The sequence below is a fragment of the Chionomys nivalis genome, chromosome 19 (assembly GCF_950005125.1).
Source record: "Chionomys nivalis chromosome 19, mChiNiv1.1, whole genome shotgun sequence".
Lineage (NCBI taxonomy): Eukaryota > Metazoa > Chordata > Mammalia > Rodentia > Cricetidae > Chionomys > Chionomys nivalis.
Window position 1 is genome coordinate 63,213,865 of NC_080104.1, and position 23,020 is coordinate 63,236,884.

At 42.0% G+C, this 23,020-nt stretch overlaps 1 protein-coding gene across 1 annotated transcript; it reads left to right on the forward strand.

The window, feature by feature from the left end:
* Nucleotides 1–285: 285 nt before the first annotated feature.
* LOC130890434 (E3 ubiquitin-protein ligase TRIM31-like) lies at nucleotides 286–14,304 on the forward strand. Its single transcript, XM_057794350.1, has 8 exons — nucleotides 286–699; nucleotides 1,125–1,220; nucleotides 3,038–3,268; nucleotides 5,927–5,949; nucleotides 9,433–9,548; nucleotides 10,733–10,807; nucleotides 11,262–11,303; nucleotides 13,784–14,304. The coding sequence occupies exons 1-8, from the start codon at nucleotides 286–288 to the stop codon at nucleotides 14,302–14,304; spliced, it is 1,518 nt and encodes a 505-aa protein (XP_057650333.1).
* The last annotated feature ends 8,716 nt before the right edge of the window (nucleotides 14,305–23,020 follow it).

Consider the following 23,020-nt stretch of genomic DNA (forward strand, 5'->3'; position numbering starts at 1 on the left):
GAGCCTTGCTCTCCTTTATAGGAAGCAGGAACTCACAGTGTCGGTTTGTTCTTGAGAGACAGTGAGGTAGGACTGACTGTTTTCTTCTCTTTACAATATTCACCATTTAAGTTTTCCTCTTTTCTGTTGTTCATTTACTTAACCCCCTCTTCATTTGTCCTTCTCTAGTCTTCCAATTGAGAGGCCCTTTAGCCTCTGCTTCCTGTTTCATTTTCTCTTCCCAGAACTGGCACCTGCTTCGGACTTCTGGGCTTTCACATATCAAATTAGCCTTGCTGCTCCATCATGGCAAGCCTAAAGTGGGTCAGCAAACTAATGGAGGATGTGACCTGCCCCATATGCATGAAAATTCTACAGGATCCTGTCATCACTAATTGTGGGCACAACTTCTGTCTGCAATGCATCAATCAGAAAACTACAGCTACAGAAAATCCCCAATGTCCGCTCTGCAAACTCCCTGTGGATAAGAATGTGTTCAAGCCCAATAAGCAGTTGGCTAGCATTGCAGAGAAAATCCAGGCTATGGATCCTGCTGAGGTCCAATCAGAAGAAGAAGAGCCAAGATGTCGGAAGCACAAAGAAAAGTTTCATTATTTCTGTGAGGAGGATAACGAGTTCCTCTGCTTGGTGTGTTGTGACTCCAAGGACTACAAAGCCCACGAAGTTACCTCGATAGATGAGGCTGCCAAGAACTACAAGGTAGGCACCTGCCTCCTTCTCTGTCCCCAGCTCAGCAGAGTAGAACTCCCTGGGGACCTGGGAACTGCTGCCTTTTCCATCTGGTTGGCACCAACTGCTGCACTCTTAACACTTGAATTGGCAGTTTGCAGCTGGGCGCAGTGAGCCCAAAGAGCCAGGTTCTGGGAAATACCAATTTGTAAACAAGGCAAGAAGAATAATCAGAATAGTACTTTGGAGGCAGAAGAGATAATTCAGAGACTAAAAACACTTGCCACCAAGTCTGAGGACTTGATTTTGACCCTCAGGATCACATAATACAAGGAGAAAATTGGTTTGATCCATGAGAAAGAAATGGGGGGCTGCCAATAATGACATCAGTACCCTGGGATATCTTCCCTGCCTCCCTAGTAGCAGACCCTGACTGAAGCATCCTCTCCCCACAGGTGCAGATTGAGACACAGCTCCAGATCTTGGGGCAAAAGGACAAAGAAATAATTGAAAAGAAAAAGGAAGGTGAAGGAGCAATCCAGGTGTTCAGGGTAAGAAATATTCACTGCAAATACGTCTGAGGAAGTTGAGCATCTCTGTTGAGGAAATGTTGAGAACTCCTTACACACCAGGCTGGAACAAAGTCCTGCTGACAAGATGGCGAGGGCAGAGCAGAGGGTGTGGTGCCTGAGCCATGCTCCTGAGCTGTACGAACCTACCTGCCTGGGTGCTGCTCTAGTGAACCAGGAGGGCTTCTGCTCCTCCACCCACAGCAGGCTTTGTAAGGACCACGCGCGCACACACAGACACACAGACACACAGACACACACACACACACACACTGACTCACACAAGCCCCTTTTTACTAGAGACTGATCACACAGTAAGAAAAGACAAGAGACTATGACATCACCAAATGTCTCCACCTGATTTTAATTTTGTTTACTTTTTTAAAAGGTTTCTGCATTACTTTTATCTATGTGTATGTGTCTGTGTGAGTGAAAGTCATGTGTGTGCAAATCCTAGCAGAAACCAGAAGAACTGGAAATACAGATATTTGTGAGCTGCTCTTCATAGGTGCTGGGAACTGAATTCAGGTCCTCTGAAGAGCAGTAAGCATTCTTAACCCCTGCATCATCTCTCCAGCTCCATCCATGGGAAATTCAGTATGAAGGCAGCTAAACTGAGGAGAGTTCTCTCTCTCTCTCTCTCTCTCTCTCTCTCTCTCTCTCTCTCTCTCTCTCTCCCTCTCCCTCTCCCTCTCCCTCTCCCTCCCTCCCTTCCTCTCTCTCTCTTTCTCTCTCTCTCCTTTCTCTCTTTCATTCTCTCTTTCTTCATTTGTGTATGTTCTTCCCCATTGACTTTTAAGAATCTTTTATTTACTTATTTTTAGAATTAATTTTATGTGAATGAATGCTTTGCCTCCATGTATGTATGTATACCAGGTGCATGTCTGGTAACCATGGAGATCAGAAGAGGGCACTGGATCCCTGGAACTGGAGTTAGGATGGTTGTGAGCTACCATGTGTGTTCTGGGATTTGAATCTGAGTCCTTTGCAAGAGCAACAAAGTCCCTTACTGAGCCATATCTCCAGCTCCTAGACACAGTATCATATGTAGCACAAGCTAGAAATTGTTATACAGGAAAAGGACAGCCTTCATCATCTGATCCTTTTGTCTTTCCCCCAGTACTGGAATTACAGGGCCATAACAGCATTCCCAGACTGTGCAGTGGTGAGAATGGAATCCAGGACCACACACATGCTAAGCAAGCCCTGTCTCACCTGAACTACAACCTTATCCCAAGTTTTCTATGGCAGTGTCGTTTGTTTGTTGAGAGAGTTGCTCAAGTAGTCCAGGCTGGCCTTGAATGTAGGCTGGCCTTGGCTTCCTAAATCTCCTGTCTGCACTTCCCAAGTGCTAAGATTTCTTAGTTGTGCATCTGGATGATGTCCTTGAAGGTAAAAAAAAAAAAGTTATTGAGCCTAAATCTTTGAACACAGGAAGTGCTTTGATCTCCTTGCCCCTCCCCCTTCCCACAGGTAAGCTCCAGCAAGCTGTTCTAAACCAGTCTCAGAATAATCCTTACATACTCCTAAAGAATGAATGGTTCCAGATGGTGCATGCCCTTGATTCCAGTACTTAGGAGGCAGAGACAGATGGATCTCTATGAATACAAGACTAACCTGTTGCTCTAAATGGATTCCTCGCTATCCAGAACTATATAGGGAGACTTTTCCTGCAATTAGTTAATTTATTAATTGGTTGATGGTTGATTGATTTAAAAAGTGAATGATGGGCTTAAAGGACGCTTGGAGGATCCTCTCTCACTCCTCCCTTATCTCTGCATCCCTACCCTTATCTCCAGGCCCAGGTACATCTAGAGAAACTAAAGATCCTTGAGGAATTTAAACATGTGCGCCAGAGACTGGAAGAGGAAGAGAGATTCCTCCTGTCCAGGCTGAGCTGGCTGGAGCAGGAGGGAGTCAAGCAGATAGAAGAATATGTCACTGACATAGAGGGACAGCTGTCCACCCTCAGAGACCTCACAAGGTCCCTGAAAAATAAACTACAAGTGCCATCCATGAAGCTACTGGAGGTCAGTCCATTAGCAACAGACTCTCTCTCTCTCTCTCTCTCTGAAAGATACTTAAAAATCTGTATTATACCATGGCCCAACAGCTCCTAGTGTCTGACTCCTTCATGTCCTTTGTCTCCTGAAATGAAATTTTGAAAAACTCCTATCACTCCCTGAAAGGACATAAAAGTCAGTTACTTTTCTTTCTCTGGGGATTTGCCTGAGGCTCCTGTCAGGTTTCTAAGGGGAGCCTGTTGCTCCCCACAAGGCTCCATTTGTATTGTCTCCGACTTAATGTACTGTTCCTCTCTAATGCTGTTCCACCCCAAGGCCCAGTGCTCACCCACCATGCACTTTCTCCTAATAACCCTCATGTATGAGGTGCGGTTTCTTTATTACTTTTTATTGCCTTCCTGAAGTAATCCACCAACTGCCACCCTGTTTCACCTAACCCAACAGCTCTCAATCTGTGACTCTTGATCCCTCTGGGGGATCCACCGACCCTTTCACGGGGCCACCGAAGACCATCAGAAAATATCAGATACTTTCATTCCAATTCGTAAGAGCAGCAAATTTACAGTTATGATGTAGCAATGGAAATAATTTTGCGGTTGGAGGTCATCACAACATTAGGAGCTGTATTAAAGGTCTGCAGCATTAGGAAGGTTGAGAACCACTGACCTAACCAAAGCTCCTCTCATAACTCAGGACACTGAGGCAGGAGGATTGTGGCTAGTCCAAGGCTAACAGGATCAAAGATCAAGACACTATTTCAAACAGCTGGGCGTGGTTTCTCACCTCTGTAAATTCTAGCACTCCAGAGTAAGGAGGCTTCCCCAGAACACTAGAGTTCAAGGCCAGCCTGGACACACACACACACACACACACACACACACACACACACGAAAGGAAAGAAAGGAGGAAAAGAAAAAGAAAGAGAGCCACAAAAAAATCTAGGGCTTTTTGATCTTGTTCTTTGAGGCAGGATCTCAGGCAGCCCAGGCAGCCTGGCAGTGTTAGGACAAAGGTTATGTGACCAAGGGTAACACTGAAATACTAATCTTTCCATCTCCTTTCATGTGCCACTACATCCAGCTCGCAGTTTAGAATTGTAATGTAGGACATATATGTTACTTAAAAGCATCTCTCAGACTCATTGTGCAAAGGCACTTGCCACCAATCCCAAGTCCCACATGGTGGAAGAACAGGGCCAGTTCTCACACATTTTCCTCTGACCTCCTTCTGTAACTGCAGATTCAGATCCGATCACTCTGGCCTTGTAGGGTACCTGCATTCTCATTTACATGCCCACACACAGACACACACATATATATACACAAATTAAAAATAATGAAAATAGGGCTGGATAGATGGCTCATTGGTTAAGAGCACTGTCTGCTCTTTCACAGGTCCTGAGTTCAATTCCCAGCAACCATATGGCAGCTCACAACCATCTATAATGGGATCTGATGCCCACCTCTGGCATGTGGGCATATCCATAGCACTCATACATAAAAAAATATATTTATAAATAAAAACTTAAAATAATAAAATCTTTTCACATTATTCTTAAAAATTAATAAATCTTAAAAATAAAACCCAATAAAAAGAGCTATATTTCAAGATATATTTCTAGTAACTATATTAAAAAGAAAAAAAAGAATCAGGCATAGTGGTATACCTTTAATCCTAGCACTTGGGTGGGAGAGGTGAGTTCAAAGTCTACCTGGCTCACAAATGGAATTCCAGACCAAGCAGGAAAAAAATTAGATAAAAATAATTTTAGTAAAACACTTTAACAATTTATTTAATCCAATATTCCAAATGTAATCATTTCAGCCTCTTTAGACATATTTGTGAGCTATTCCATATTTGTAAAAGTTTTTTTTTTTTTTTTAGTTCTGAGTCTTTAAACTCTTGTCTATATTGCACATCTCAGTTTAGATGCTAAATCATCAATTGCTTAGGTAAAATGTAGTTAATCCTACTAAATCAACAAAGTTGTACTTATAATGCTTCAATTTTTAAATTTAGATTTAAAATAGTAAAAGTTAATTGGTGGGGAGGACTGAGGTGTTAGTGCATTCCTGTCCTCTCAGCGCTCAGGAGTCAGGCACAGAAGATTCGGTAGTTCAGGACTGTTCTTGGCTACACAGAGGATTCGAGCCAGCCTGAGATACATTAAACTGTCTCAGATAAAAACAAACAAACAAAACCGAGCGGGAGGAATAATAGGACACCCAAGTGCCAGGACGAACACACCTGGGTTCTGGTTTGTTTTTGTTTTTTCTTTACAGAACCGTGGACAGCCACTCCACCTTTGTCCTAACACTGCCAAGTTGAGCTCCCTGGTTCCGTATCAGAGGCAACACCCATCTCCCAAATGTCACTCTTTCTTCTCTCCTCACTCTGTGTCTCCTGGGGTTTAAACACTATCCCAACTACACCAGGAGTTTTAGGGGCAGCAGTTCAGAATGGAATGGGGGAAGAGAAAAGAGCAGTCAGAGACAGACAGACAGACAGACAGACAGACAGAGACAGCAGAGACAGAAAGACAGAGAGAGGAAAGAGAAGGTGGAAAACTGGGGTGTTCTCACTCTGCCTCCAGCTGAGTCTGAACCGCTTCTCAGTGCCTATGACTCAGGCAAGCTCTGACATTGTTCTCTCTTTCTCTTCCAGGGCGTCAAAGACATCTTGGGCAGGTATGATGGGCATCCCAAGTGCACTGTGCTTTCTGGTTCACTCATACATACAACATTCAACATATACCCGAATATGTTCACATCCTCCAATAACTTGGCTATAAACTCTTTCGGCTGCAGGTGGGGAAGACCAAGCTGGCCACAGTAGCATGTGGTCTGCTGGGCACAGCTCTTTTCACCAACACCCAGCGTTAGAGCAGCTGCACTCCCCTCCCATATTCCTCTTGGTCAATGGGGGTGAACCCTGGTTTTCCCACTCAACCTCCCTACTCCCTGTCCCTTCTCTCTTCTCTATCCATCTCCCATCTTCATTTCCATATTTTCATGAGTTTGATCTGTAGTAGGAAGCTGCTTATTTGTTTTCCCACCTGCCTAGACTTCAGAAATAATCACACAGAAACTATATTATTTAAATCACTGTTTGGCCAATCACTGTATTACTATCTAGCTCTTACATCTAGTATTAACCCATTTCCAGTATTTTATATTTTGCCATGATACTTGTGGCCTACCGGCAAGTTTTCAGCATGTCTGTCTCTGGTATCGGCTCCATGGTTTCTTTTTGATTCTGTTCCCTTACTCCCAGCTTTCAGGTTAGTTTTTCCTGCCTAGCTCTGCCCTGCTTTATCAGAGGCCAAGGCAATTTCGTTCTTCACCAATGTTATTCACAGCATACAGACGGGGATCCCACATCCCCTCCCGTTTTCTGTTTAAATAAAAAGGAAGGTTTTAACTTTAATATAGTTAAATTACATATAACAAAACAGGCATCAAGCAAGAATTATAGTTACAATATTTATAGTTACTTTGTCTTTTATCATAACTAAAGAAAACTATATCTATAACTATCTATTCTTCAACTCCATCAAAGACTCTAGGATGTAATATTACCTAAGTAAGCAGGAAGTGCATTGTAAGCAACTCCCAAAACTCTAGAATTGACAGATACATCTCGCTGTCTGGACAATCACCCAGAGTTCTTCTGTACCCATGGGGCATCTATCTTCTGCCTACTGATCCATAGTATCCAGCAGACTCTTTCATGAAGCAGTAACCCCAAAGGACAGTATCACTTTTACGCAAGTTCAGCAGTAATTTCTCTGTGGACCCTGCATGTCTAGTTCATACAGCATAGCATCAAGCAGTCCAGGAAAGAGCAGTTTTTGCCCAAATAGTTAGCCAATGTCATAAGGAACCTCTTCAGTGCCCATCTTCCTCTTGACATAATTGGTGTTTCCAAGAGCAGACGTGTCTCATTGTCAAGAAAAATCTAGATTTTAAAACACTTTAAACGCCATAATCTGAAGGTCTCTGAAAGATTTGAAGAATAACTATCTAATTGAAATATCTTTCTATATATTTAACTAACATGACTACAAGCTTGAATATTATAGATGATTATATATTAACCTATATTTATTTATTATACATTACATTTTTAAATGAACCATACAAGCACAATACCTTAATCAAGAACAGAAATATACATATAACAAAATTGACCTTAAATTTATATCAATAAACCAAGATCCGTATCAATGCAAATCTCTATATTATATCCCCTTTTAAATGTAAAGAAACATTTATAAATAATATTTGGGAATTTTGGCATAGCTCTTTCAAACTACTTCCTGCATTTTGTTGGGCAAAGTATTTGTTAAGGTTTTTATGGAAATCTTTCAGGTGGTCCATCAAACCACATTCGTCTGGAAACAATCTACAGGTTCTCATCCTCTATGGAAACAAAAGAAGAACCTCTTTTCCAAAGCAACAAGTCCTTATACCCAAATTCTGAAGTCAACATACCTTTATGTTGGCTTTACTTAGCAGTCCATATAATGAAATGTGCCTCTGTACTTAGCTCCTTCACAGTCAAAAAATGCAAGAAAAAACCCCACAACAATATACATAATCCAGACTCTATGTGTAGATTCCATCTTTATGTGGCTTATTTTCTTACTCTAGTACTTTTAAATATTTATTTTATTATCTTTACTTCTTTAATCTGTGACAGTCTGGACTCTGTCTCTTTAAAGACTTTATTTTATTGCTTTTTATAAACCATTTACTTCCTTTTATAGCTCTCTATGCTGTTTTTCTTCTCTCCCCACACTGACATACATTTTTAAAACACACTGTGTCTCATTTAGAGGTCTTTTATGTCTGAATCTGTTCTTATTGCATATCTGTAATCCTTTTCTGAACAAGATGACTTCTTAATGCTAAGTCCTTCTTAAAAACCTAAGCGGCAGCATTGTTAGGACATACAGGACCCTGCCTGCTTGCTCTGCCCAGTCGAACATGGTGGAAGTCCTTCAATGCCTCTGAGCCTGCTGGGTGTAGCCACACTCACCACCTCAACTCTGATAACCAGTTGGCCCATGCTGCCACCAAGTAACTTGCAGCTCACTTCCCACAAACCCCATTTAAATGCTTGGTCTCCTGAAAGAGCCAGAGTTCATGCTGGCAGCATGGCCTAAAAAGTCACCATTTAAAAACTGCATGGCTTTTTTTTTTTTTTTTTTTTTTTTTTTATGGTACCACTAAATCTGCAAGACCTCTCTTGAAGGAGCTGCAGCATGCCATTAGCAAAATGTTGGCTACCAAGAAGCCATGCTTAACTCTGTTCTTTTGTGTCTAAAATTACTTTTTAAACTTGCTCAGGTTTTACTTGGATTAAACTGGCACTTGCTGGAGTGCTATCTGTTGTATGGAGGCAGCTTGTTTGTTCCCGACTACTCAGACTCCCAAAATAATCACACAGAAGAGCAATCTTTCTTTCCCAGCTGCACTCCCCTCTCATATTCCTCTTAGTCAAGAGAGTGAACCCTGGGTTTCCTACTCTACCTCCCTACTCCCTGTCCCTTCTCTCTTCTCTGACCCATCTCCCATTTCCTTTCCATATTTTCTTGTGTCTGATCTCATAGCCCTGCATTCCTGTCCTGGCCCCATTGCTGTGGGACAATGGTCTTATAGCCTGCAAAGTTTTATCAGTTGTACTAGTTTAATAAAATGCTAATTAGCCAGTAGCCAAGCAGGAAATATAGGCAGGGTGACCAGGCAGGAAGTAGAGGCGGGGAAACCAGAACAGGAGAATTCTGGGAAGAGGAAAGGTGCACTCTGTAGTCGTCACCCAGACACAGAGGAAGCAAGATGAGAATGCCTCGATGAAAAAAGGTACCAAGCAATGTGGCTAATACAGACAAGAATTATTGGTTAATGTAATTTATAAGAGTTAATAAGAAGCCTGAGCTAATAGGCCAACCCGTTAATGATTTAATGCAGACCTTTGTGTGTTTCTTTGGGACTGAAAGGCTACAGAACCAGGAGGGACAGAAACCTCTGTCAACACACCCTGACAAACAGCTCCCTGGCTCTAGACTGTATTTATCACTCTTCCTCCATCCCAGGAACCAGCTCCCAGATCCTTTCTGCCCACACTCTATCCCCAAACTTACAACTCAGATCAACATATCTTCACAGGAGTACAGAATTTGAGTTTTCCAACCCAATACCAGTTCCTATGAAGCTGCAGAAAAAAATCAGTGAAGCAAAAACAAGACATGAGTTCATCATAGAAAGCCTTAACAAATTAACAGGTAAGATGTGACTGACACTTCCTGTGCTTACCTGCCTAAGGATTCTTTCCATCACCCCAGATACCATCTGATGTCTCTGGTATAGCCCCAGAGCCTTTTAGAACCCAGGTGAATGCTTCAAAGAACCATTATGCCGAAATTCCTCATGCTGCCTTGTATCAGATTTAGTGCTGAGGATGGAACTTTGGGCTTGTTTGACAAGCACTCTACAATCTGAGCTACATCTGCAGAGTCAAAGCACCTCTTAGCTCAGAAATTTTCCTTGTTTACTAGATGGTGAACATGGGACTAGAAGTATGTTCCCAATTTGGTTGTCGCTTATCAAATGTACCCCTGGGCACCAAAACTCAGCATTCACAGATAGTGTAGGTAAAGAATACACATTGACTCTGAAAGACTTAATATTGAAATAGAGCATAAAATATAGCAATGAAAACAAAAGCAAACAGAAATATTGTCCAGGGTAGTCTCTTATGGAAGACCACAGTGATCTTCTGAGTAACTGGGTCTCCAGCACCCAGCACTGAGCCCAGGTAGCACTCAATCTTTATTGAATATGCTGAAATGGCAGTATATTTTAACATTCTGAGCTAAAGAAAACATATTATTTAATTCATTGTATTCATTTTCTTTTAAAAAGTTTAATTTTTTATGTGTATGGGTGTTGTGTGCATGTATTGTGTCTATGCCTGGTGTCTATGGAGGTCAGAAGAGGGTGCCAGATGCCCTGGGACTGGAGCTTCAGTGGATGCTGAGAACTGAACTGGGTCCCTGGTGCTGTTAACCACTGAGGCCTCTTCCCAGCTCCCTTTTCCTTTCCTTTTGAGACACTGGAGCTCACTATGTACTGTGGACTAAGAGTTGTCATCCTGCTGTGTCAGCTTCCTGAGTGTCAGCATGCCCTGGTCTTTTAAAGTTCCAAAATAGCATCTAGAAAAGCCCAAATTCAGTGGTTTATGCTTGTGGCTCCTAATAGTTCTGTTCTGGACTGAGCTATACTGGAGAGGCACTTCTGGGAGACCCTAGTGCAGCTCTCCCTGTTGGCTGCCTTCTTGGTTCGCTGAGACTATGAGAGAAATCCCAGTACCATATCTTCCCACATCAGCAATCAGTGCCTCACGGTGTGGTCCCTTCGCTTGCTTAACCTCTGTGGACTCTCCATCTCCCTCACTCTCTCCTCACAGACAACCTGACCACTGAAGGGAAGGAAGATAGAAGCACATTCCTGAACAGCCTGGATGAGAAGGACATGGAGAAGTGTAAGTGTGTGCATACACTGCTGTTTGGGGAAAGTGAAGAATACAAAATCTCTCTTCAATGGGATATTGAGGGTGTAAAGTCCAATGTGTGTGTGTGAACACCAATGGAGAAAAAGTTTATAGAATTGTTTTATTATTTTACATTTAGATAATCATAGTGACATCCCCACTAATTAAAAACTTTTCAAAATGATACACTTATTTCTTCATTTCACAAGGCTCAGGTGCGGGCAGCTCAGTCTGTAGCTGGAGCTGACCTAACAGGTCTAGCTAGCCCAGCAATGCCAAGGAGTTGAGACCCAGCGGGACAAGACCTGTAATGATGTCATCTGATTGGTCCAGCTTTGAGGGTAGTTAGGATAAAAGCCAGGATCAGCTGCTCATCCCCAATATGACTTTTAATTTATAACTACTTGTTATTAACCTAAAATTTGTTTTCTTTCTCAAATCTTAGGGTGCCTGTTACAGGAGAATAACTCAAAGTTGCCCACCTCAGGTAGGATTCCTGCTAGGCACACGGGTCTTCCTTTAGAGAAGCAAGGGTCCTCTAGGTGTGCAGGTCAAAGTGTTCTGTTCATTCACAGCTCTGATACAGCAGAAGCCTAGCCCCCAACAGGAAACCCCTAATGTGCAGGTGCACCCTGCTGCTTGGTCTATGCCCCTCCTACTGCCTCTGCAGTTCAGCAGGACCTAATGCTCAGCCCTATTCCATCCCCTTCCACTTTGAGGCCTCCTTTCTGAGGCAGCACCCTTTTGAGCTCTACTCTGGAGCAAAACTGGGCCCCTTTCCCTATGTTCCTAGAGGAGGAGTTGGCTGTGAACTGGGCTCTGTGCACACTGACAGCCTCAGAGTTGTGGCTGCGTACCCCTGCATGTTGCCCCTTCCTTCTCACTCCCCCACCTTCTTTGGGTTTTGTTTTTAAAAATTTTCTTTCCTTGGTTATTGTTGTATGTGCATACTTATGCACAATAAGATGAGAGGACTAGTTTGTGAAGACCGTTCTCTCCTTATGTGAGCTTTTTATGTGAGTTTTGGGCTTAGGCAGCAAGCATCTGTATCTGTACCTGCCAAGCCATCTTACCTAACTTTTATTAGTTCTTTTTTCTCTTTCTCTGGCTGGTGCATGTGAGTGTGAACACACACGTGTGTGTGTGTGTACATGTGTGTGGTGTGTATGTGTGCACGTGTGTGTGGTGTGTGTATGTGTGGTGTGTGTGGTGTGTATGTGTAGTGTGTGTATGTGTGTGGTGTGTTTGTGTGTGTGGGTGTGTACTCATGGATGCTAGACTTACACATCTTCTTTCACACTCTTCCTTAGTTTCATGGACAAGATCTCTCACTGAACCTCAAGCTCACTAGATAGCTTGGGCTGTCTTGCTATTGAGGTCCATGTCCATGCAGCCATCCTTGCTACTCAGCACCTGGGTTACAGGAGTGCCAGGGCCACACCCAGATTTTATCCTTAGATGCTGGGGATCATGACTCATGTCCTCATGCCTGCACAGCCAAGGCACTTCCCCAGTCCCTTGTTTTTTTGCTTGCTTGCTTTTGAGAAAGAATCTCATGTAGCCCAGACTGTCTTTGAACTCATGGTAGTTCTCCTGTCTCAGCTTCCCAAGTACTGGAATTAGAGGTGTATGCACAACTGTGCCTGGCAATGAGCACCTCCAACAAAACAGAGGACGAGCCCACATGGTGGTCATTCTCACCCAGTGCTGCTCTTCTCCAATTGTTTTGACTCTGATGCCCCCTGTAGACCTTAGAAGTTCCTACCACTGTCTTCCTCTATGGCCATTGTCCCTATCCCTCTGCCCCCAGTAATACAACTTAGCCAGGTCTGTGAATCAGAAAGGGGTAAGATCTGCTTGGGTCATGCCTCTTGCCTACCCCAGTGACCCTGACCACTTGCTTTAATACACACTTCCACACCCGCCATCTCCCCAACCCCACACACAGGAGAGGAGAACTAGCTTTGCAGCAAAGGGTGAGATGAGACACCAACTGAGGGGCTAAAATGTTCCCATTTTCTAAATCTTAGCAGAGCCAGGACCACTGGTGCTCTAGTCTTGAATAGGACAGATAAAGACTCTGTAGCTTTGATAAACTGCCATTCAATGTCTGAGCCATAATACAAGGCAGATCAAGGGTCTCTGAATACCCACTTCTTCAAGTCCTCCTGTGTTTGAGGGATTCCATTCTATCATGTGTACTCACATATGCACACATGTTCCTTTGTGTTGGAGTCAAAGGATGAGTGGGGAAGTCAGTCTCCCACCATGTGGGTTTCTGCACTGAAATCAGGTGTCAGGCTTGAGGGAACATGCCTTATCAGCTGAGTCACCTCCTGGACCCAGGAGCTCCATTTTAGAAAGTCAGGCTAGTGGTGACCCCAGCTTTAGAAAATCAGGATGAACCTTGACCTCTCATAGTAGCCCCAATTGTTTGCCATATGAGAACCAGGAAATGTGGAAATGGAGAAGACATATCTACATTGTTAGAAGATCTAAATTGTACAGGATGTTATGACCTTGGTTCAAGACTTCTTTCTGAAATGATTCTACTACCACGTGGACTAGGGGACCTTTCCTCTGCACCCACAGAACAGAACCTCATAAAATCAGGGGCTAAATTTGAGGCCTGGGGATGGAGAGTGGGGAGAGGTTCTGGAGAGAGGGGTGTAGGGAGCTTGGGCATGGTTTCCCACATCTATAATTCCAGCACTAGGGAGGTGCAGTTTGAAAGATGAGAAGTTCAAGATTGTCTTTAGATACATACAAAATTTCAGCCCTGCTTGGGTTATATGTGACCCTTTCCTCAGAAAACCAAAGGAAACAGGCAGGAGTCTTTTCTGAGGACAGGGACTGGAATTTGAAGGAGAATTTCTCCATCTAGCTACATCATGAGAAGCTCAAAAGCAGGGTGCTGGAGGACTTGCCCTGCAGCTATCCCTCTTTACTCTTTTTATCTTCCCACAGTACCTACAACCCTGGACATGGCCTCAGCTGACCCAAACCTGACCTTTTCTCAGGATCTAAAGAAAGCAAGCTTGTACGTTATCGACGGCACATTGAATAGGCAGGCAAAACCTCCACAATTCGAAAAATTCCACTGTGTGAGGGGCTCCCCAGGCCTCTCCTCAGGCCATGGGGTGTGGGAGGTGGAAATTCAGGGACCCTCAAATCAGGATGGCATAGTGGGTGTGGTCGCTGAGTTGTCTCAGGGGTTCCAGATTCCGAACTCTGAGCCAAGCTGCTTGTGGGCACTGCAGATCTCGTCCTCTGGATGTCAGCCAATCACCAACTGCAGTATTCGGGAGAATCTCCCATTCTCTTATAGGAAAGTGGGCATCTACGTAGATTATGACCATGGAGATATAGTCTTCTATGATGCCGTCACTAACAAACACATCTACACCTTCCAAACTTCCTTTGACAGACCGGTCTTCCCTTATTTTGGGCTCAAAACCGCCCGCAGCTCTATCACCCTAAGCCCCTAGGACTGTACCACTGTGGGTCCCTCAGTCTCTTCCCCACCCATCCCTCATGATTGAATGAGATGCAAGTGGAAGGAATGAAGCATGGCCCTACTCGGGCACACTACACACCCTACATACCCTATATATACTACACAAACTATACACACTATACACCCTTCACACACACTACACACTGCTCATACCGCACAAACCCCACATACCCTACACACCCCACACACCCTACAAACCCTAGACACCCTCCACGCATTTCACATCCCACATACTACACACCCTACACACCCTACACACACTACCCAATTTCATACTCCCCCCACACTACACATATTATACACCCCACACACTTTAACACCCTACACATACTTCTTTCCGTGAATAAAGAAGACAGTGGAATCTCCAAATACTAACCACAAGGCTTTTCATTGCTGAACTTCATAAAAGGACATGATTTGAAATTGCCAAACTTCAGCAACAGCCCATTGGGAAATATCTGGCCACTCCCTGCTTGAGATGCAAGTCCAAGACACTGCCCAGCACCCTGCCTGCCCCTTTCTCTACTTCACTACCTGCAGCTCCTATGACTCTGAACTTGAGCACCTGGCTCTTGCCCTTTCCTGAAGTCTGAGAACCAGAGGCGACATGCAAAATCAGCCAGGCCTGTGCCAGTTTGTAGACAGGACAGTCTTCAATCAGGACTGTAACCTTTTGACAATTCAAAGCAACTTTGTCACTCTCAACAACTCTGCCTTCAAATTAAAAACAAAACTGTAAACAAACCTTCATGTTGACTTAAATTTCTAATTTTGTGTGAGGCCACATCCATAGCAATCTTTAGGTTCCATTGACCCTCCAGACTCAGGCAGGTTATTACTGGAATAGATTGATAGTCGGGGGTGGAGGTGGGACCACACAAAGATCATACTACATTTCACAATTAAAATTTTAATTTATTTTACATTTCTGTAGTGTGTGTGTGTGTACACCCATATGTCATAATCTCCCTGGAAGGTCAAAATATGACTTTTGAGTGTCAATTCCCATTTTTTCTATATGGGATCTTGGATAAATCTTAGCTCATAGACTTGGTGCAAGTGTCTTCTGGATGAGTTATCTCACAGTCTCCATTTCCCATTCCAGGAAGAAGACTGTACATAGACATGTTTGCTAGTTTATTCTCCCTAAGGTTCATGTAGCCCACCCTGGCCTTGAACACTTTATTTTGTGAGAACTGAGCAGGACAGAATACTCAGTCAACAAATGGTGCCCACATGGACAACTGCATCCACATAAAGCCTGAGAGGGCTTGGGAAGTAATTCTAGGCAAAAATGAATAGAGTTAAGTACAGCTTATTGATAGCAGCATTTTATCAGGTGGGCTCTGCTTGCTAGAGGCAAATGCATCTCATTTAAGAGAGGCTTCCTGATTCAGCTTTAGATGTAAAACCTTGCAGTTCTTTTAAGAGGCCCTGCCACGAAACACTTAAATGGTGTGGATGAAAAGCTGACCGCATGCTTTTTGGTTTTCAGCATTAGCATGAAAAAAAAAACAGTCGTGCCATTTTAAAATGCCAGCATCCTGGGCCATCCTGCCAACACAAACTCTGACTCTTTCAGGCAGGAGGTCTGGCTACAGAGCATTTGAGTGTGGTTTGTGAGCAGACTGCTGCAGCTTGCTTGCTGGCAGGGACTTTGAAACGCCATAGAGTTGTGGCAATAAACATGGCTACAACCGGTACCTCTGCCATGAGGCTAGAAACTTAGAAAGCTAAGAAATAAGCTGAATCCAGCCACCAAAGCTATGGTTTTAACCTTAACCATATCACTTAGCAAATTAAAGACTCATGTGGTCAGAAAAAGAGAGATATATAGTAAAGAGAGAGTCAAAGATGAAGAAAACCTCTAAATGGTTTACAGTGTGTTAAAAATATATGTAGGCTAAAGGTTAAAGTTCTTAAAATAAAAAAGAAAGAGAATAGTTGTGCGTGGTGACACATACCTTTAATCCCAACACTTGGGAGACAGAGGCGGGCAGACCTCTGTGAGTTCAAGGTGTGGCACACAACTTTAATCCTAGCACTTGGGAGGCAGAGGCAGGCAGATCTCTGTGGGTTCAAGGACAACCTGGTCTACAGAGTGAATTTCAGGATAGCAAAACATACACAGAGAAACCATGTCTCAAAAAGCCAAAAATTAAAAATTAAAGAAATAGAGGTTAAAATAGCCACATAAAGATGAAAAATACAGTTTGGATATTGTATGTTATTATGTTCTCTTTGAATTGCTTGAATGCTTCAAGACCCATTAATACCACTTTTGAGTATATATCCAAATGATGCTCAATTGTGCCACAAGAACATGTGCTCAACTATGTTTATAGGAGCATTGTTTATCATACCCAGAACCTGGAAACAACCTAAATGCCCCTCGACTGAAGAATGAATAAGGAAAATGTGGTACATTTACTCAATGGAGTACTACACAGTCGAAAAAATAACAACATCTTAAATGGATGAAGATAGAAAACATCATTTTGAGTGAGGTAACCCAGATACAGAAAGACAATTATCACATGTACTCACTCATAAGTGTTTTTTAAACATAAAGCAAAGAAAAGCAGCCCACAAATCACAATCCCAGAGAACCTAGACAACAATGAGGACCCTAAGAGAGACTCACATAGATCTAATCTACATGGGAAGTAGAAAGTAGAAAAAGACAAGATCTCTTGAATAAATTTGGAGCATGGGGACCTTGGAATAGGGTTGAAGGGAAGGGGAAAGGCAGGGAAAGAAGCAGAGGAAAATGTAGAGCTAAATAAAAATTAATAAAAAAAAGAATTTCTGTATTTTCTGGGTGGTCGAGATGGGGGAAAGGACAGAGAGGAAGAACAAGGAAAGAAATATCCTGATTGAGGGAGCCATTATGGGGCTACCAAGAAATCTAGCACTAGAGAAATTACCAGGAATCCCTAAGGATGATCTCCACTAAGCAATAGTGGAGAGGGTGCCTGAATTGTCCTAGCCCTGTAGTCAGCTTCATCACTGTCTTAAATGTCACCATAGAACCTTCATCCACAACAGATGCAAACAGATGCAATGAACCATAATGGAGCACCGGGCTGAGCTCTCAAGTCCAGTCAAAGAGAGAAAAGAGTGGGAATATGAGCAAAGACGTCAGGACTATGATGGGGATACCCACTGAAACAGCTTACCTGAGCTAATGGAAGCCTTCTAACTCTGGTCTGACAGTGACGGAACCAGCATAGAGCCAAACTAGGCCTTCTGAATGTGGGTGACGGATGTATGACGGGCAGACTGTGGGGTCACTGGCAGTGGCATAAGAATTTATCCCTACTGTTTGTTCTGACTTTTTGGAACTCATTCTCTCTGGAGGGATACCTTGCTCAGCCTAGATATTATGGGCAGGGCCATGGTCCTGCCTCAAAGCGATGTGCTAGACTTTGTAGACTCCCTGGTGGGCAGATTTAACCTCTCTGGGGAGTGACAGGAGCATGTGTAGGGGAAGGTGGAGGAAGCAGAGAAGGGGGGGGATAAGAAATGGATTTGGCATGTAAAATGAGAAAAGACTGTTTTAAAAAAAAATAAAAACAACAACAACAAAAAAAGAATTTCAGTTTCCTAACTCCTTTTCTGATACAGGGAAACTGTATGTCTAGGGGATTTGATTCTCCTAAGGACCACATCACACTCCTTCCTGCTTCAGTGGAGTAAAATTCCATGGCAGACCCAGGTTCAGAATTCACTCTCATTCTTGTAGTTGACCCCACACAAGGCCATAAAGCCCACTGTGTCCTAGCCCCATTTGATTCCTGTTCTGATCTCTTTAACAGTTTCATATATGTACAATCTTAATGTCATCTCATCAGTTCAAGTTCAATGTACCTTCTAAATTGTTCTAGCCTGAATTACTGGAACTGCCTAAAATGAAGTAATGGAGTGGCTCCTTCAGTTGTTTTAGCAGACAGTAGGTTTCTATGTGGACAGTAGGTGGTGCTGCCTCCCAGGATAGGACATGATTAAGGATAAGAAGCTGCTGCCACTGCCCTGTTTGCCCTGTTCTCACTCATATTCTCGCTCTCTTCCTCTCTCTCTCTCTCTCTCTCTCTCTCTCTCTCTCTCTCTCTCTCTCTCTCTCTCTCTCTCTCTCTCTCTCGTCGCTCTCTCTCTCTCTGTCTTTATTTATTTATTGTTGTAAATATATGTATGTCTACTTTGTGCTTACTGCCCACAGAGGTCAGAGAGGGTATCAGATTCTCTGTAACTTGGGTTCCAGGAAATTTTGTGTCATGTGGATGCTAGGAACAAAACCTGGGTGATGCCTTAAAACAATCCCACAGCAGTTCAGAATTAGGATAATAAAAGGGTTGTTTATTTAAGGGGAAAACTTACAGATCACCATCCTAAGCAACAGTCCTCTGAGCTCAAACAGGAACAGAGTCTCGCAGCTGGAACAGGAGCCATAAGCAAGAAAGCAGGCCCATGTTTCCGGCTGCTTTTTAAAGTATAAGAGACCATGCCCCAGTGGGTTGGTATCTTAAAGGCTATTGGCTGAAGGAGTGGAAGGAGCTCCTGCAGCACCTCCTCCTTTAGTTTAAATAAGAGAGTTTCAAACCCAATACAAATCTATATACACTAGGAGTACATATCAAGTATAATTAGAATTACCTCCAGAATAAACAATACTAAGCAAGTAACATATGCTAAATGTTTTAATAAACATTTTATCCTATGGAGTCTAAGTCTTGTATAGGAAATGTCTTGGCTAGATCATAAGCGTACAGTAACTACAAGTATCTAATCTTCAACCACATCGAAGGCCTGAGAAGGGAGCTAATATTCTTTTTTAAAAAATATTTATTTAAAAAATATTTATTTATTATGTATACAGTATTCTATCTGTGTGTATGCCTGCAGGCCAGAAAGGGGCACCAGACCTCATTACAGATGGTTGTGAGCCACCATGTGGTTTCTGGGAATTGAACTCAGAACCTTTGGAGGAGCAGGCAATGCTCTTAACCCCTGAGCCATCTCTCAAGCCCTGGGAGCTAACATTCTTGAGCAGTCAGGAAGTACAATGAAGTAGCTTCCAAAGTGAGCAATATATGACAGAGACAATTAGCTACCTGAGCAATCACCCAAAGTCTCATTTTGCAATACTGAAACAACCAACCCTGGCCAAGGCCTAGTATACCTGACAGACCATTTTCAGAGGCAGAAGATTTTTCAAACCGGTTTTACTCTGTCTTCAAGATTTGACAGTCGTGTTTATTCATTTCCAGATACTATGTAAATTGTCAGTGGTTGAGGCATTGTCAGTTCCTTGCCCAAAGGCCAGCTTTGCCAAGAAGAAAACAAGCTCCGAGTGGAATGTCTTCAGTGCACAACATTCTCTCAGGAATAGATTGGTGGTGTCAGAAGCAATCATATCTCATCTCAACAGAACCCTAAATTATTTAAATGCCATGCTCCACAGATCTTTGAAGTGGTTGAAGAATACCTATCTAGTCAGAATACAATTTTTATATATGTAAAGAACCTAATTGATTTGACTGTATGTACAACAAACATGAACAAATATTGACTTATAATAAGAATATTAAATAATCTGTAAACAAATGTGTAACAAATGAAGGCAATGACCTCAAAATGTAAACAATGTATCTTGATAAGAGGTAGGAGTAATATAAAATGCGATATGAAAATATACCCTAAAAGTTGTATCAATATACAAAACATCCTAAACCAAGGTAGAAACATGCATATATACAATCTGACAAAATAACTTTGTATATATGTACAAATAATGTAAACAAAAGTAACAAATATAATTTGAACGTGTATCAATAGACAAAAACTATATCAATGTAAATTATCCATAAATAATAGCTCACAAGTATTCCCTCTATTACCTACTGTTACTAGCCCCCCCCTTTTTTTGAACAAACATAGTTTTCACCCCAACCCTTCATCTAGTACAAGTGATAATCGACAAATCCTAAACAGTATTCCCAACCCTATGGACAAACTTATTTGTAATAGGGGGCGTAATCTTCTAGAATTGTTTCCCGCTATCATGGGGGTGATTTTCTCTTAATGGGATCCTGCAAAAATTGTGGTTTAATTCCAAAATTACTGTCTAGTATAGTTGCAAGCAATTTCTGAGCAGTCAATAGTTTTTTTTTCAAAGTTCTCATTTGGAGTTCTGGCCAGAATATGAGAAGGTGCACATTAAAGCAGCTGGTATCCAAAATGATCTTATAGTTGCACTGTTTACATCATGATGTCATCTCAACTAGGTAGAGTGGTTGCTGTGGGGCCCCATCTTCTTCCTGGAAACTTCAAAGATTACTGCAGGAAAAGAATCTGTAGGAAAATCTATTGTTCATCATGGAAAACTTGCTTATTCGTATAAACTTACATACAATGAAGAATATGATATAGACAAAATAGGAATGGAGAAAGTAAAATTTTTTTTCCTAAAGTCTTCCTTCTGACACATACCAGATGGCTCCTGATATGAGATAAAAACTCTGAATGTTTCTTTTAACAACAAGCTTGGATTTAGAGAAGTACAGAGCCATTGTCCAACTCTAAATTCATATTTATATGAGTGTATCTCATATATCTATATATGAGTGTATGTGCATGTGTGTATAAATGTAAGTATAAATAGTACCTGGATTCATAAACTAAATTATGTTTTCTAGATGCTTCTTAGTGGATAGTTTTTTTCTTCTGTCAGCATTCAAACATCCAGGGTCTCTAGAATTTTTGAAGATGTGTAATTTTCATGCAAAGATAAGAGCAGAACCCTGCCCCGACCCTATATGGCTTTCCTTACCTCCTGTATGGTTGCCACCATTGTGGATGAGCTGACATTTCCCTGTTTCAATAGGTTTCTCCTTTTCAAAACGAATCTTTATTAATTTTGATCATATCCATAATTTTTATTCTCCTGAGGAAACAAGAGCAAAACCCCTTCCCTAATGCAGCAATCTCCTGGTTTCCATTGTGAGGACAACACATCCTTGAAATATACTTGTTGATTCAATTTAGAAGTTTTTTCCTTTATCCAATGTCTCTCTGCTGCTGTTGTTCCTTTCTCATTAGCGTTAAGAAAATTCAAGATTAATAAAGCATTATGCAATCTATTTCTGGGGGTATTTTCCATACCTTTCTATTTGTTCAGCGTACCCTTTATAGTATGATTTGATCTTTCTATAACTGCCTTGCCTGTAGGATTATTTGGTATACCTGTAATGTGCTTTATATTATAATAAGCAAAAACTGTTTCATTTTGTTAGATACATATGCTGGGCTATTGTCTGTCTTTATTTGTGGGAATAAATAGAATAAATAGAAGGAATGCCCATGATGGCCATAACTTCTAATAAATGTGTCATTACTGAATCAGCCTTTTCTGAACTCAAAGGAGTTGCCCATTGAAAACTTGAATATGTGTCTATGATGTGGTTCACATATTTCAGTTTACCAAATTCTGTAAAGTGGAACACATCCATCTGCCAGATTTCATTCCTTTGAGTACTCTTAGGATTACTCCCTGTAGGCAACAGTGTTTGATTATAGAAAGAGCCAGTAGAACACCTCTTTATAATCTCCTTAGCTTGTTGTCATGTAATAGAAAACTCTTTCTTTAAACCTTTGCTATTGATATGATTTTTTTGTGAAATTCAGAGGCCTGCAACAAACTTCCAATCAATAATTGATCAATTTCTGCATTACCTTGTGCTAGAGGACCTGACAGACCCACATGGGATCAGATGTGTGTTATGTACATAGGACAAAGCGTATTCCTGATTATGTCTTTCATCTGGATGAACAATGAATCAATTCTGTATCATCTGGTATAAATTCAGCAGTTTCAATATGTAAGACAACTCTTGCTGCATATTGTGAATCAGTAACTATATTGAGAGTTTCTTTAAAATCCCTTAGTACCATAAAAATAGCATATAATTCTGCCTTTTGGACAGAATTGTAAGGACTCTGTTCCACCTTACCTAATTCTTCTGATTTGTAACCTGCCTTTCCTGTTTTATTTGCTTCAGTATAAAATCCTGAGTTCAATTCCCAGCAACCACATGGTAACTCACAACCATCTGTATTGAGATCTGGTGCCTTCTTCTGGCCTACAGGCATATATGCAGGCAGAACACTGTATACACAACAAATAAATAAATAAAAATTTAAAAAACAAAAACACAATTAGCCCAAAATGTATTGGGACAATTAGACATTCACCAAGTAAACCATCTTTATGTGCAATCTTAGGGGACTTCTGGAAAGCACACCAGGAGTGTGAACATCTGGGCTGTAGTTCCTGGAGTGTGTGTAGGTATGACAGTCTCGCTTACTGGACACACCTATGTCTACAAGGGCAAAGGCTATGGTAGTATATACTTCCTTGAAACAGAGCAATATATGAGGTAGAAGAAACAAAAGGAGTTGGCAAGTGCCCTGAAATTCCATGTACGATAACTCTAAACGGGCTGGAGAGAGAGTCCTCTGCGAGGGCAGTATGTACTCATAAGCACTGAACCGTTTCCCAGCCCAGTTTTTATTTTATGAGACAGGGACATGTGCAGTTCAGGACAACCTCCTCATCTTCCCACCTCTGCTTCCCAAGGGCTGGGATGACAGGCGTGTCTACCTTGGTGTCTTGGTGAATCTTTCACACT